Source organism: Musca domestica, unplaced genomic scaffold (genome assembly GCF_030504385.1).
Source record: "Musca domestica strain aabys unplaced genomic scaffold, Musca_domestica.polishedcontigs.V.1.1 8, whole genome shotgun sequence".
Lineage (NCBI taxonomy): Eukaryota > Metazoa > Arthropoda > Insecta > Diptera > Muscidae > Musca > Musca domestica.
In genome coordinates, this window is record NW_026712409.1 from 14,687,358 (window position 1) to 14,701,913 (window position 14,556).

The following is a 14,556-nucleotide window of genomic DNA, read 5'->3' on the forward strand; positions in this document are numbered from 1 at the left end:
AGTTCAGCTGGTCCCTGAGTCAAAAATTTTTCCATAAAAAATTTGAGCTCAGGTTCCCGGAAAAAATTGAGCTCAGGTCCCTCAAATCCTGTAATGGCGCCCAACGTAAATCTTCATATTCAGAATAGTTCCCTTAAAATTTAGAAAGTCACAAACATGCCCTCCCACTTTTTGTTGGTGGGAATACCCAATTACAATACAAATTAATTTCGCCAATATCAATTTGAACTATTCAATGACAATTGCGATCTATCTCCGCACGATAAGATAGAGATTATGGTGACAGATTTAATTATTTGCCAAACTCTTAACAAGCGTATCAAAATATGGCCATTATGATTTTTCTGATTGGAGTTGATACGCTTATTGAATCATTCTCCAACCAACTTTGGAAACGTGCAGAAGTCGGAGTTTTGATGGAAATGTAACACCATCGAAAATGTTAATCAAACATGAATCATTCGATGTGTCGCAGAGGAGAAAGTCTGACAGGAGGCTCTATGAGCCAGGCCAAGGCAAATATCCGTAAGTTTACATTTTGTACGGCATAATTTCCCCCCATAACTTCCTTTTGAATCCTTTCCTTAGATATTTGAAATTCATTTTGATACCCGCTGTCATTGGATTTATGCTGCTATGCATTCTCATGAATGTGGATTTCAGCCAGAACCCAGGGAAGTTGCATGGACCCAATCAGATCACAGTGGAAATTGAAATGAAAAACAAAAAATTAACGGCATCAATTGAAAAATCTCCAAAGTTTTTGGGATTTCACAACGAACAGGTGAAGAGAACCGAACAAATTACGTCAAATAACTTCAATGAGTTAGCTGCGAATTTTCCTGAAATTAAGGTTAATAGTCTTGTAATCGGCAGCCGTCTACCCGAAGGCAATAAAAATCAAAGGCGTCAACGTATTATAAAAATACAACGCAAAAACATTGATGCATTGCCAACTAGTATAACATCAAATTGGATCCCAGATAGTAACACATTTTTTATAAAAAGAAAATCTCAAAACGAAATGCCGTTCTTAAAAATCCCGAATATTCCCCTTAACGTAAATAAGGATATGGTTGGCAACACTGCTAATTACAATTTATACCAAGACCATTCGAAGAAGTATCAAAATAAAGAGGTTCCAGATGAATCTCTCTATGAAAACAACGGACAGTGGACTAAAACGTCTGTTAGTCCAATAATAGTGTTGCCAACTTTAAACGAAATCAATGCCACACAGCCCACGAGGTCAGTCAAAGAGATTTTCCAATCTAACGGAATGAAGTCATCATTTGAAAATAAAAGAAAAAGGACTAAAAAGTGGAATCTAGGAATTGTGGTGTTGCCAACTGCAAAGGAATTCATGAAAATTACAAACCAAATAGATTTTTCAAAATCTAAAACGGACACCAAAAGCAGTGAGGGACATAGAAATGACGATGCAAAACAGAAAAACGTGTCTGAGTTGGCAACTCCAAAGGTAAGAACAAAATTTCAAGAAGCTACAGCAAACATTAACACGCAATTCAGTTCAATTTTCAAAGTAATTTCAAACGATTTCGAAATGTTCTACAACAAAGAGTTGGCAACTCCGCATGCTAACATCAAACTTTCGGCCCATAAAGACATAAGTAACAGAGCAAATTTATCGCCCGCTAAGGACATGCCACCTGAAAATGATGGTGACGACTCCATTTCTAAAGAGTTGGCAACTCAACATGTAAAATTTCATGATGATTTTGATGACTCAATTAAAAATGAGTTGGCAACTCAAGAAATAAAATTTGGTACTTGGCCCCTCAAAACAATTAAAGACACTAAGGCAAGTAAAAAATCTGAACCAGATTTAAATACAAAAGATTTCCAGCATCCAGTCAATAACGAATTGCCAACTCCAAATTTGAAAAATCAATTTTGGCAGAATATTAATGGCACAGATAACGGTAATTTGAGTTTGGTTAATGGAAAGACTTCAGATGGTGATGTTTTGGAAACGCTAAACAGAACTTCGTTGGCAACACCAAAGAGAGACATTGAGAATTTAACAAATAATTTCACTAAAAACCAAGAGCTAAATCTAATATCTCAAGAAAATTCAATTCAAGTAGATTTGGAAACTAAAAACCAAACTGAGTTGGCAACTCGAAATATAAAACTTCTTCCAGTGCCACGAAAATCAACAAACCAAGAGGATGTAAACCCAAAATTTCAAAAAATCTCAACTGGCATCAACTTAAAAGCTCACGAGTTGGCAACTCTTAAAAGAGAAAAAGGCATTTCAATGGAAAAATTTCGTAAAGAAATTGGATCATCATCGGAAGACGAAGTATCTACAAATTCCAAAGCAGTTCAAAGTCTTTTAAAGGGCCCCCATGAAAATACGTTGGCAACTCCAAACACAAAATTATTAAACCTCAAAGACTTAAATCCAGTTTTGAAAAATATATCTCCAAACCATGATTTAAAGCTGACTACTACTAACGAGTTGGCAACGTTAAGCGGCGAAGTCAGTCTATCTTCTAAAATCGGAGTAAACAATGATAATACTATGCAATTATCTGCAAAACTTGCTCACCAGGGTGATTTTCAGGTGTCGATTAATAGTGGGTTGGCAACTCTAAAAGCAAATTATGGACTTTCCTTAGGAAATGCAACGCATGCTGCCAAAATAAGTGGAAATATTCCATCTACGAGTGTTTTGAAGTCATCCAATAGAAGTTGGTTGGCAACACCTACTGAAGGCTCTCGTACCTCCTTGAATAATGAAGAAAATATAAATGGTGAAAATAAGCTTCCTCAACATTCCTATCCTGAATTGCCAACTCGAAATGAAAAGGGTGACAATTTATTAAAAAGTGATGTAAATACGAATGGTATAAAAGGAGATTTTGATTCTCGTATACTAGATGATAATTTCAAGGCATCGAGCAGTAGTAAATTGGCAACGCATGCCGAAGAACTTGCCTTTACTTTAAAGACAGAAAAAAATATCCATTATTTAAATGAAATTGTTCAACAAAATCCGTCTAGGCATGATTTTAGAAATTCTGAAAATATGGAGTTGGCAACTCCAAACGCAAATTTTGCAATTCCCTCAATAAATGAAGGAAATATTAACGATTCTAGAGTTCCAACTGGGGATCTCGCCCCAAATTATGACTTAAAGACACATGCGAGCAGTAGGTTGGCAACTCGACAGACAATGGATAACATTCTCCAGCAAAAAGGAGTCCAAAATGGTGATTCCACACAAAACACAACGCTTATAGATGATCATTTGAATCCACCGAACTTAAACATAGTGTTGGCAACTCCAAATGGAACCATGAATGAATTGGCAACTCGGACATTTTTTTCAAATAATAGAAAAACAGTTAATAAAAATTTTCTATTTGAGTCAGACTCCACTAATTCCCATGATTTGACGACAGCGAGCACAAACCGGTTGGCAACGCGAAATATGAAAAACATTTTCCGCCACAAACGAGCCACTTCCCTAAATAAAACTTCAAGGGCAAATAATGCCATACCTTGTACGGAACATGTTCCGACTTGTACACTTTCCTGTTCCGGTGGCACTGTCAGTTATGTGGACGAGGAGCTGGAGTATTTGCAGACGGCGTGTTACAAAAAACAATTGACTCTGATTTTGGAAAATTGCACCTTTACCAATGGCGTTCTGAAGGCAACTTTTTTCTCCGGTTTTTATAATCTCCAAGAACTACAAATCAAAAATTGTAATTTGGCCTCAATTCAGGAGGGAGCTTTCCAAAAGACGACTGTTGCGAATTTATTGAAATTAAAGCTGATCAATAATACCATTACCACATTGAATGATCAGACATTTGGGGGTCTCAAGACATTGGAATATTTTGAATTTTCCCAAGAGGCTCTGGGACAGGGCAAACAATTTCAGGGATCGAAATTTTTAAATCCTTTCGCCGAGACATTGCAGTGGGCCCTGGTGAAACAAATAACGATTGCTGAGACGATACTCAATCCCCATGACTGGTGGTTGGGTGTGGACTTTCCCAGTTTGACATCACTCGACTTGAGCCACAACAATTTGCGAGGAATCCTGAAGGTTGACACATTTCAAAACATGAAGGCTTTGCAGGATTTGCATTTGGAAGATTGTAATTTGGATAAGCTGGATTTGGCTCCGTTTGGAGTTGTTGGGACCTTGAAAAGCTTAAATTTGAATTTTAATCATTTGAAATCTTTGGATTTGCATTTTTTGCAAGATCTCCATGGCAGGGGTATTGAGGTCCGCCTGAAGGGCAATGAATGGCATTGTGATTGTGAGAATCAAGAAATAATGGAATATTTGCGGAATTTGGATACAACAACAATTCATGTTGAGGACTTAATTTGTTTTAGCCCCGCGGAATATCATCAAATGCCAATGATGGATGTGAGTTTAGTTTGTGAAGAGGAATCCGACACTAGCACAATGGCAACGGTGGCTTCTACGACAGGGGAAACCTCTACAAAGTTTGATGGCATTACAACCTCTATGCCACCCTTTACTACAACTCCAAGCACTACCATTGCCTCTCCAGGTGATAAAACTCCAACCTCCACCATTGCCCCTCCCACAGACAACGGAACACTGCTGGATTGTTCTTATATTAAGGATTCATACGAGTTATGTTTCTCCCTTTACATTCCCGCAAAATTTCTGAACTTCACAATAACCATAAGTTCCGCAACCAGTGTCGTCATAACTTCCCTAACTCCCGTGAATCAATTCATACAATTCATCTATTTCACAAATTCTAAAGAGGCCCACAACAATACCCAACAAATCGCCCGAGATCAATGGAAAATCAATGATCTGCAAACGGGCGAAACCTATATATTTTGTGTCCTCAGTGATATCGATAACACCATTGCCACACCCTATGATTGCCAGGCCCTATATTTCGATATTTCTCTGCAAGGTTGGCTACACTCTTCCGACATGTATTGGCTGGCCATGGTCTTGGCAGTGGCCTGCATCAACTGCTATCTGTTGGGCATCGTGTTGGGCTATTTCCTGTGGCGCAAGAAACCAAATTACAATTTAAACACAATTGACTACGAAGAGTGGTTGGGTAAAAAATCCCCACTCCTGCTGAGGATGTCGAGGTGAGTAACATCTTCCATACATCAAAAAAATCTCCCAAAAACACATTTTCTCCCCTCTCTTTTAGCCTCTCCAATAATGTCGCTGCCACATATTTAAATCCCACTCTCACCCCGGACTACGACAATGACACCACTTCGCAGCAACTATACAATTCCTTTCACAAGCCACCCCAAGAAATGGCTCCAACTCCTCCAAATAAATATGGCCACATTTTACTTCCATCACCCGGCTATTCCAAGAAAATACCCAATCTGAATATCAATTCGGAATGTAATCTTACAAATTCAAAAATTCCCAATAATCGCAATTGCAACTGCAATGGAATGGAAACGAACATTTACGAAGTTGTACAGGATTCCATGAGGAGAGTGGAGGACCATCACCTCCCTGTCATGTGTGAAACGAAGGCCACCATAAATAATTATCAATTGGAGGATGATGTATATCATGAAATCGATCATTATGAAGTTGTAAATTATTAACAAAAAATGTATAATAAAAACTGCACAAAAAATAGAATAGATCCTTCGGGATCTGAGAATTTGTTCTGTCTAAAAATCAAAAAACGTGAGCTCAAATTTTTCTTGAGATCGCTTTTTTCTATAAAAAAAATTGAGAAATTCAGGGACCTGAGCTCAACTTTTTTCTATATTGTTTCTCATTTTTTTTATAGAAAAAAGCGATCTCAGGGACCTTTTCTATAAAAAAAAGTTGACCATAGGGACCTGAGGGATTTTTTTATGGAAAAAAATCCTCAGGAGCCTAAGGAAAGTTTTTTCGACTTTTTCTATAAAAAAATTTGGGCTCAGGGACCTGAGCTCAATTTTTTCTACAGAAAAAAAATTGGGCTCAGGGACCTGAGCTCAATTTTTTCTACAGAAAAAAAATTGGGCTCAGGGACCTGAGCTCAATTTTTTCTACAGAAAAAAAATTGGGCTCAGGGACCTGAGCTCAATTTTTTCTACAGAAAAAAATTTGGGCTCAGGGACCTGAGCTCAATTTTTTCTACAGAAAAAAAATTGGGCTCAGGGACCTGAGTTCAATTTTTTCTACAGAAAAAAAGTTGGGCTCAGGGACCTGAGCTCAATTTTTTTTATAGAAAAAATGTCAAAGAAAATCTGAGGATTTTTTTTCCTCTAGAAAAATTATCCTTAGTTGGATTCCAATATTCATAATTATTTTGAGGTTCTTGGAAAAAGCGTATTTTATTTAGAACTCTCTTAGATTTGTAACTCTTCATAGTAATCCATGTGTAGATTTATATATTGGTCTTTATTATTGTGAGACGATCTGGCAGGTGGGTCCAGGGAATCTCTCAAATATAATTGTACTTCAGCCAGTGAAATTCCTGCTGAAGATTGGGTGCACAGCCTGCGTCTGCAATAAAAAAAATACTAAAATCAAAAATTCAAATTCCCCATAATTCGCTTCAAAACTTACTCCATTTCGCCGGACTGACATTCTTGTTGCATCTGTTGACATTGACGCTTGGCCTTGCGTAGATTCTTCAGACGTAATATTGTAAAGCTTACAATTAAGCCGAAAAATATAAACAGACATATGCCCAAGGCAACCAGGGACAATATCCATCCCTTGTCTTCGTCCCAAATCCACGGCTCCACCGGATGATCTCCCGGCCCGGCGACATAATAACTTTTACAATCGAACGGTGATACCTTGTTTGTCGATTCTGATATGAGGCAAAACAAATAGGCCGAACCCACTTTCAAGTCGTTCACGAGTAAGGTATGGTCGAAAATTTGCGATCCCAATGAACGTCCTCGTAGCCAGTGTAACTCTTGAGCGTATTTCGTAAAGTGTATGATGTCGAAAATTAACGAGTACTGGTTGACATGGATGCGAACACTTGTCGGCGAATTGGGGGTAATTGTGAAGGGGCCTTGCGAAGGAAACAGGGCCAAATAGAGTTGGTCGCTGTTAAAGGCGTTGTGACAACAAATGTTGACAGTAGATGGCGGTGTTGCAGCAGTCGTGGAGGTGGTACTCTCAATCGTTGGTGGCAAAGGGGATTGTGTGGTTGTTGTTGTTGTCGTTGTGTATATAGTCGCTGAGGTGGTTGTTGTCACATTTCCATCCTCAGTAGAATCTGGCGTTGAGGGTTCAACCTCTGGACTTGTGTTTGCCACATTTGTCGTTTGTTCTGTGACGGAGGTTATCGTTGTGGTCTCTTCTTCAGTTGTGGAGATAATGGTGGTGACTTCTTCTGTTGTCAAATCTTCCTCTGTTGTGGTGATAATTGTGGTGACTTCTTCTTCTTTACATTTCAAGGTCATGAAAAAAATTCCCTGTCCCTTTAAATCACTTGGCGCAGCACACTTCACATATTCTCTATCCATAATTTTGTTGGAGAATTTTTCTTGCAATAATTTTAAAAAATCATAATTTTCACAACCACATTCCCAATTATTATCACCGAGAACCAAGCTATTAACTCCCCCCAGCTTAGCCAGCAGATCTGCATCCAAGGCCGACAATTGATTGTGGCTCAAATTCAAATATCTCAAAGTTTCCAACATTCCATCAAACATTCGCACTGGCAAAGCCTCGAGACTACAATTGGATAAATTCAAGGACTCCACCGGACCCAAACGCATAAAGCTCTGCTCTGTTAAAACATCGCGAAAATAATTGTCACTAAAATCCACATCTCTCAACTGCTGCATAACACCATCCCAAAACCAATTTTGAGGATCAAAAGTATCGGAATTTGTTTTGGATTTTTGGAAAATCTTCAAACTCTGCAGTGTTCCAGCCAAGGGTTTCAGGCAATTATTGCCATAGAACGGATAAGATGAATACGAATTTCCATTGCTTATGCGCAATACCTCCAAGCCTGCGAGACCATCAAAACTCCATTCCTGCAATCTTACAAATTGACTATTCAGAAGATGCAAACGCTTTAAATTCTTAACAGATTTCTGTTGGAATGCTCCCTCTTCGATATAGGCCAGAGCACAGTTATCTATCTCTAGGGTCTTTAGCCGAAAATCGCCCTCTAAAAATGTCGACTTCATGGTATCTCCCGGAAAACTGCAATCGTATAGAAATAATTCCACATCCGAACCACACATAGCATACAAAGGTTCAAGGTCTTTGTATAAATTATTTGTATTGCCGCCATAGCATGTCAGGCTACAGTTTACGCTGCTGCATTGCAGGCCACGTGTCGAGCGTAGTTGTCTGAAAATGCATATCACAAAAACACAAAGAGTCATAAATTTACCAATGAAATTGATAAAACAATAATTTTATTTATATAGTCTCGAAAGTAATGATATCTAGAATTTCTCAGAATTTCATTAAAATCGCTAAAGGGGACAAGGAACAAGTTGTGGGTTGAAAAGTTTCTAAAAAATTGACAAAAATATAAATCAATCTAAAATGGCGCCCAACTAAATTAGTATTATTTTAAGCTTGTTACAAATTATTTCCTTTGAAATACACGAAAAAGATACACAAATCATTGAAAATTAAGTCCAACTTAAAAATGACGCCCAATTAAAAAAAGGCGGCTAACTTAAAAATGGTGCCCAATACTCTTGAAAGTACAAAATGTTTCCCAGAATTTTATTTCCAAAATCTTTATTTCCCAGGATTTTACGAAAATCGCTAAAAAGGATCAGAAAATTTCCGATATTTGCAAAAATTAAAAAAAATATATATTTTCAAAAATGGCGCCCAACGTGGGAGTCACCTTAATTTCATTAATTCATATTATTTTAAGATTTATATAAATGTATATTAATATTCTTTCTCTAATCTTATTATATTCTTTTCCAGACACGAGACAGAAACTTTAAAAATGGCGTCCAAAAGGGGGACTTTTGACTTCATCATATCTGAACTGATATGTTTGGAAAAGTGTTATATATATTCACTCCAAGAGCATACTTTTATTATATACATTTATTTTTTAACAAAAACACGATCTAATGAGGCCATACAATATGGAAATACACATTTTACTGCTCTATAAAATAAAAAAATAGCGCCCAACGAGGGGATATGTAGGATATGTTTTCGTTATCTTTTCATATGAAACCTTAGGACAATTTCCAAGAATATTTTTCTAAGGTCCAACAGAGATAAAATCGTGAAATATTTTTTCAATGATTATCTGAGCTACAAATGGGAATTTTAAGAATATTTTTTCCAGGACCTTCAAAAATGGCGCCCAACATGGAAATCATGTTATTTACTTAATGAATATTATTTTAAGTTTTATACAAATCTAAATTAACTTCCTTTTCCAGACACGAGAAAGAAAATTTAAAAATGGCGCGCAAAGAGTGCTCTTTATCTTTTTCTTTTCTGAACTGATTGTTTGGAAAAAATATAAATTTTTTTACTCTGATCTACTTTTATTATACTGAATGTATTTCTTTCTAACAATATGGGAATACACATTTTACTGCTCTAGGTCTGGAATAAAAAAATGGCGCCCAACGAGGGGATATGTGGGATATGTTTTCATTATTTTTTATAAGAAGCCTTAGGTCAATTTCTAAGAATATTTCTCTAAGGTCCAACAGAGCTAAAATCGTGAAATATTTTTTCAATGATTATCTGAGCTACAAACGGGGATTTTAAGAATATTTATTCCAGGACCTTCAAAAATGGCCCCCAACATAGAAATCATTAATTAATATTATTTTAAGTTTGATGCAAATTAACTTCCTTTTCAAGTCACGAGAAAAAACGTGTCCCATCGAAATAACGGTTTTAGACCCTAAGTCTCTTTGGACCAAATCCGTTTCAGGACATTTGGAGTCGATCTAGGGATGTTCGTCCGTCTGTCTTGTTAATAAAAATATTGTGATGTGTGTAATTTGAGGAGAACTACATGCTTATTTCGGATTTTATGATCGTTTTTCTAATTCAAAATGTTGACCCTTTGTGGGGGAGGGGCCAGAAGGAATGGTCCGATCTCTACCATCTTTGTAACAGATCTTGTGTTGATAGAAATATTGAGATGGGCCGAAATTGATGTTAATTTCGTGTTTTATGAGCTTCAACGGATATTCGAAATTTTGACCTTTTGTGGGGGAGGTACCAGAAGGAGTGGACTGATATATCCCATGTTCACACCAGACCTTGAGTTAATTAAAATATTGTGATCTGTGCAATTTGAGGAGAAAGCATCCGATTTTTTCGGATTTTATGATCATTTTTGTTATTCAAAACTTTAACCCTTTGTGGGGGAGGGGCCAGAAGGAGTGGTCCGATCTCTACCATCTCTATAACAGATCTTCTGTTAATAAAAATATTGAGATTTGCCAAGTCTGACTGGAATCTGATGTTAATTTCGTGTTTTATGAGCTGCATGAATATTCAAAAGGTTGACCTTTTGTGTTGGAGGTACCAGAAGGAGTGGACCGATATATTCCATCTTTACACCAGACCTTGAGTCAATAAATGTATCGTCATGTGTACACTCTGAAGACAATCCGACTCTTACATCACATTTTATAAGAGTTATAATTATTCAAAATTGTGACACTTTGTGTGGGAGGTACTTGATGGAGTGGACCGATATTGTCCATTTTCGCACCAGACCTAGCACTGATGCAAATATTAGGATTTGCAAAATTGGAGCGAAATCGGATTATCCGTTCTCTTTCTTTGCAAAATTTCGAAAATTTTTTTGAAAATTTCGACCTTATGTGGGGGAGGTACCAGAAGGAGTGTACCGAAATTGCCCATCTCTGAACTCGATCTGAGTTTGAAAATATTATTATGATGTACCAAGTTTGGATCAAACCGGATACTCCCTTCGAGAGTTATCGTGCGCACCAGCCACCCAAACAGACAGACGGACGGATGGACATCGCTGGATCGACTCCAAATGTCCTGAAATGGATTTGGTCCAAAGAGACCTAAGGTCTAAGGTCTTTCGATGAGGCAGATTTTGGCCGTATCAAATGATATATACCCTCTTTAGCCATATGGTTGAGGGTATAAAAAAGCAAAATATATCAAATGGCGCCCAACGTAAAACTTTAAATAATCACTTATTTTAATACATATTTCTGCAACGCATTTGTTTTCACACATTGAATGGAGTTTTAACTGGCATTGAAAAGAGTTCCAATTAACAACGATAGGCTTCACATATGCTTCGTTCCAGAACCTGCCGGTATCTGCTAGTTTTGCCATTTTTTTTTTTTTTTTCGATATCATAAAGGGAAAATCGGTTATTGAAGTGCAAAAAATTTACATTCTAACAGTTCTGGAACAGAGTAATAATTACATTACAACGAAATATATACACATTTTTATTTCCAAAAAAAATGGCGCCCAAGAGGTATCTCTCGCATTAAATAAATTCAAACCAACCCCACAGGCTTTATTTAGATGAGGTACAAAATTATGTTATTTTCTTTCGACAACACCGCTTTCAGTTACTAAAAGGCAAACAAATTGAAAGTGGCGCCCAACGTGAGGTTTTACATAATAACACATTTCAACGAATGCGTCTTTATCAAAATTTATTGTCACCCATTGAAAGGAGTTCCAATTGGCACTGAAAGAAGTTGCAGCTGGCATTTCTCGATCGGTTATTTTGAGGTTATATTCGATATACCATATACCATATGGATACTAAATTCAGCAACGTCAACTATTTAGAAAATGTAACAATTATAATATCAAGGGCCACTAATTTTTTATCTTTATATGCTTCGAATGACCCTTGATCCAGCCAATCACAATTTTTGATTAAAAATCCAAAGTAATAATTACCCCAAAAATATACACCATATTTACCTCATTTTATTGACCATAGATGTTTCCTCAGCAAAAATTATTCGATTATCCTTTACCAATAACCAGGTATTATCGTAGGCGTTACCGGTAAAATCAACATTCGATAGAATCAGCAATAAAATAAATCCAATTAGCAGGGGAATAACCACAAATTTACACCATCTGTAGGGTGGGAAATAACCATTAGTTCTTTTGGAACAAATCGTACCAAAAAATCCAAATCCTACCGAAATTTCTTTGGTTGATACAATCTTTCCGTTGGTTTTCGGCTAGACTCCTTCCGGCTTAAAACAAAAGTTTTCCTTTTACCCATATTTGGAAAATCACCACTGCAAAACGCCGCCGTTCACAATTTATGTGAGTTTTTTTTTTTTTGGTGAGAAATGATCCTTCGGCCACAGAATTTCACCAGCAACTGAGAAATTCACGCTTGGCTGACTAATTAGATTCCATCATCAACATCATCCCTTTGGGGTTTTTTTTTGCGTTTGATACGATTAGCTTATCTTTATTCCATGTGGCAATTATGATTTATAACTGATTTTAATTGATAAATTAGATTTACGCTTATCAATTGTTCGCTATATGTTTGTGGGGGTTGGGGGCCCAGGGATGGCCAGGTGAGTGCTAGGGCTAAGTGTAAAGATGTGTTACACTTTGTTTTGGGTTGTAGCAAATTTTAGTTTGTGGTGTAAACTATGAGGATAAACAAAAACCATAACAGGTGATAAGCGGGGGGTTATGATAGGTCTGATATGTATTGTATGGACCCTCAGCATATATTATTGTTGATTGTGAAAAATATTCTCTCAGGAACTAAGGAATCTCTAAATTAGAAATTTTTTTTAGTATATTTCAAGACAAACAGAGTTATATTTTAAGAATATTTTTTAAGGGACTAACGGAGCTATAGGCTTGCCTTTTTTATATCCTATTATGTCTTTGTGGGTTTGTGTGTAACATGGAGAAGGAAACGAGATAGACCCATAGTTTGATTTAAGGATCTTCATAGAATCACTTTCTGAGGCGATTTATGTATATCAGACGGACTGTCCGTCCGTCTGTCCATTTATTTCTGTGAACAAAATGGAGGTCGCTGTTATTATCCAATTGAGATGAAATTTTCCAATTAATATTTGTTTGGTCCAAGGACGAACCCCATTGAAATTGGTGAGAATCGGTTCAAATGTAGATATAGCTCCCATATATATCTTCAACAGATTTCGGGTTGATTGTACACCAAATGGATAATATCAATCCAAATGACCTGCATTTTGGCACATCCGACCTATTTCAGTCTAGAAGCTAGTACATCAAAATTGATGAAAATCGGTTCAGATATAGCTACAGCTCCCATATATATGTTTCATCCGATTTGGGGTTTTAAGTCTCCCACATTCGTAATATGCACTCCACAACAATAATATTTGGTACCAGATATCAGATACAGCCCAGAAATATCTCTACCAAATTTTATCAAGATCGGTTCAGATTTGGACATAGCTCCCTTATATATCTCCAACCGATTTCAGGTTAATTGTGCTCCTAGTGGTCAATATCTGTCAAAATGTCCTGAATTTTGATACAACCGACCGAATTCAGTATAGAAGCAAGTACACCAATTTTTCACCAAATCGCTTCAGATACAGCTATAGCTCCCATATATATGTTTCATCCGATTTGGGGTTTTAAGTCCCTCACATTCGTAATATGCACCCCCCAAGGCTGATATTTGTTACCAGATATCTTATAGAGCACGAAAATACCTTTGCCAAATTTTATCGAGATCGGCTGAGATTTGGATATAGCTGCCATAAATATCCTTATTGCGATTTCATGTTTATTTTGCAAATAATAGCTAATATCAGCCCAATTCGGTAGAACTCTGCTCCGATATACAGGATGAGATAAAAACAACTCCAACAAAGTCAAAGGCCATAATTTTTACATTTGTTTTTTTTTTTTCAATTTTGTTAAATGAAAACAACAAATGTCGGAAACAACATCAAATTTAAGAATAAGTTTAGATTTGTTCGAATTGGTCACCTTTGGCACGAATTATGGCCTTCAAATGGCCAATGAAACCGTCACAAGCCATCCGAGTGTTGTTCTGCGGTATTTTGGCCCATTCCCGGCGAGGCGCTTGCTTGAGGTGATCGATACTTTGGTATTAGTATTAGTGCCAACCTTGCTTGGTGGCCAACCGAAAGTGCACATTTTCAGCTGAGCTCTTTGGCAAGTAAACACGATTGGTATCCGGAGATTTTGGTGGCCATTGTGTGCTGTAAATGAAGCGAGTAACCTCATTTTGTAATCATTCTTGGGTTGCGCGTGCTGAGTGCGATGGTGCTGAGTCCTGTTGAAATGTCCAAGGTCTGCGGCCAAAATGTTTGCGTGCTCAAGGCTTTAATACACCCTCCAGAATATTTTCACGATAATATTCGCTATTTATTTATTTCGATGCCACGGTCGATTTATACGAGCGGAAAGCGACCATCGGCTGTTATGGCGGCCCAACTCCATGCCGGCACTTGAATTCTGGTAGCCAACCGAAGGTGCACATTTTCAGCTGAGCTCTTTGGCAAGTAAACACGATTGGTATCCGGAGATTTTGGTGGTCATTGTGCGCTGGAAAAGAA

General features: G+C 37.2%; 4 protein-coding genes across 4 annotated transcripts in view; 2 read left to right on the forward strand and 2 right to left on the reverse strand.

The window, feature by feature from the left end:
• The window catches only part of LOC101892653 (troponin C), a 519,923-nt gene that overhangs the window by 55,314 nt on the left and 450,053 nt on the right, over positions 1-14,556 (reverse strand). The gene's annotated exons all lie outside the window — the stretch shown is intronic.
• LOC131806558 (uncharacterized) lies at positions 275-1,037 on the forward strand. The gene is made up of 3 exons (XM_059130782.1): positions 275-525; positions 589-959; positions 1,009-1,037. Exons 1-3 carry the CDS (start codon positions 440-442, stop codon positions 1,035-1,037), a joined length of 486 nt encoding a protein of 161 aa, XP_058986765.1. The 5' UTR covers positions 275-439.
• Positions 3,441-5,622, forward strand: LOC109611641 (uncharacterized). Its single transcript, XM_020034684.2, has 2 exons — positions 3,441-5,130; positions 5,196-5,622. Exons 1-2 carry the CDS (start codon positions 3,461-3,463, stop codon positions 5,611-5,613), a joined length of 2,088 nt encoding a protein of 695 aa, XP_019890243.2. The 5' UTR covers positions 3,441-3,460; the 3' UTR covers positions 5,614-5,622.
• Positions 6,351-12,305, reverse strand: LOC105262586 (uncharacterized). The gene is made up of 4 exons (XM_011298305.2): positions 12,145-12,305; positions 11,918-12,079; positions 6,572-8,332; positions 6,351-6,508 (listed from the first exon to the last, which is right to left on the reverse strand). The coding sequence occupies exons 1-4, from the start codon at positions 12,228-12,230 to the stop codon at positions 6,352-6,354; spliced, it is 2,166 nt and encodes a 721-aa protein (XP_011296607.1). The 5' UTR covers positions 12,231-12,305; the 3' UTR covers position 6,351.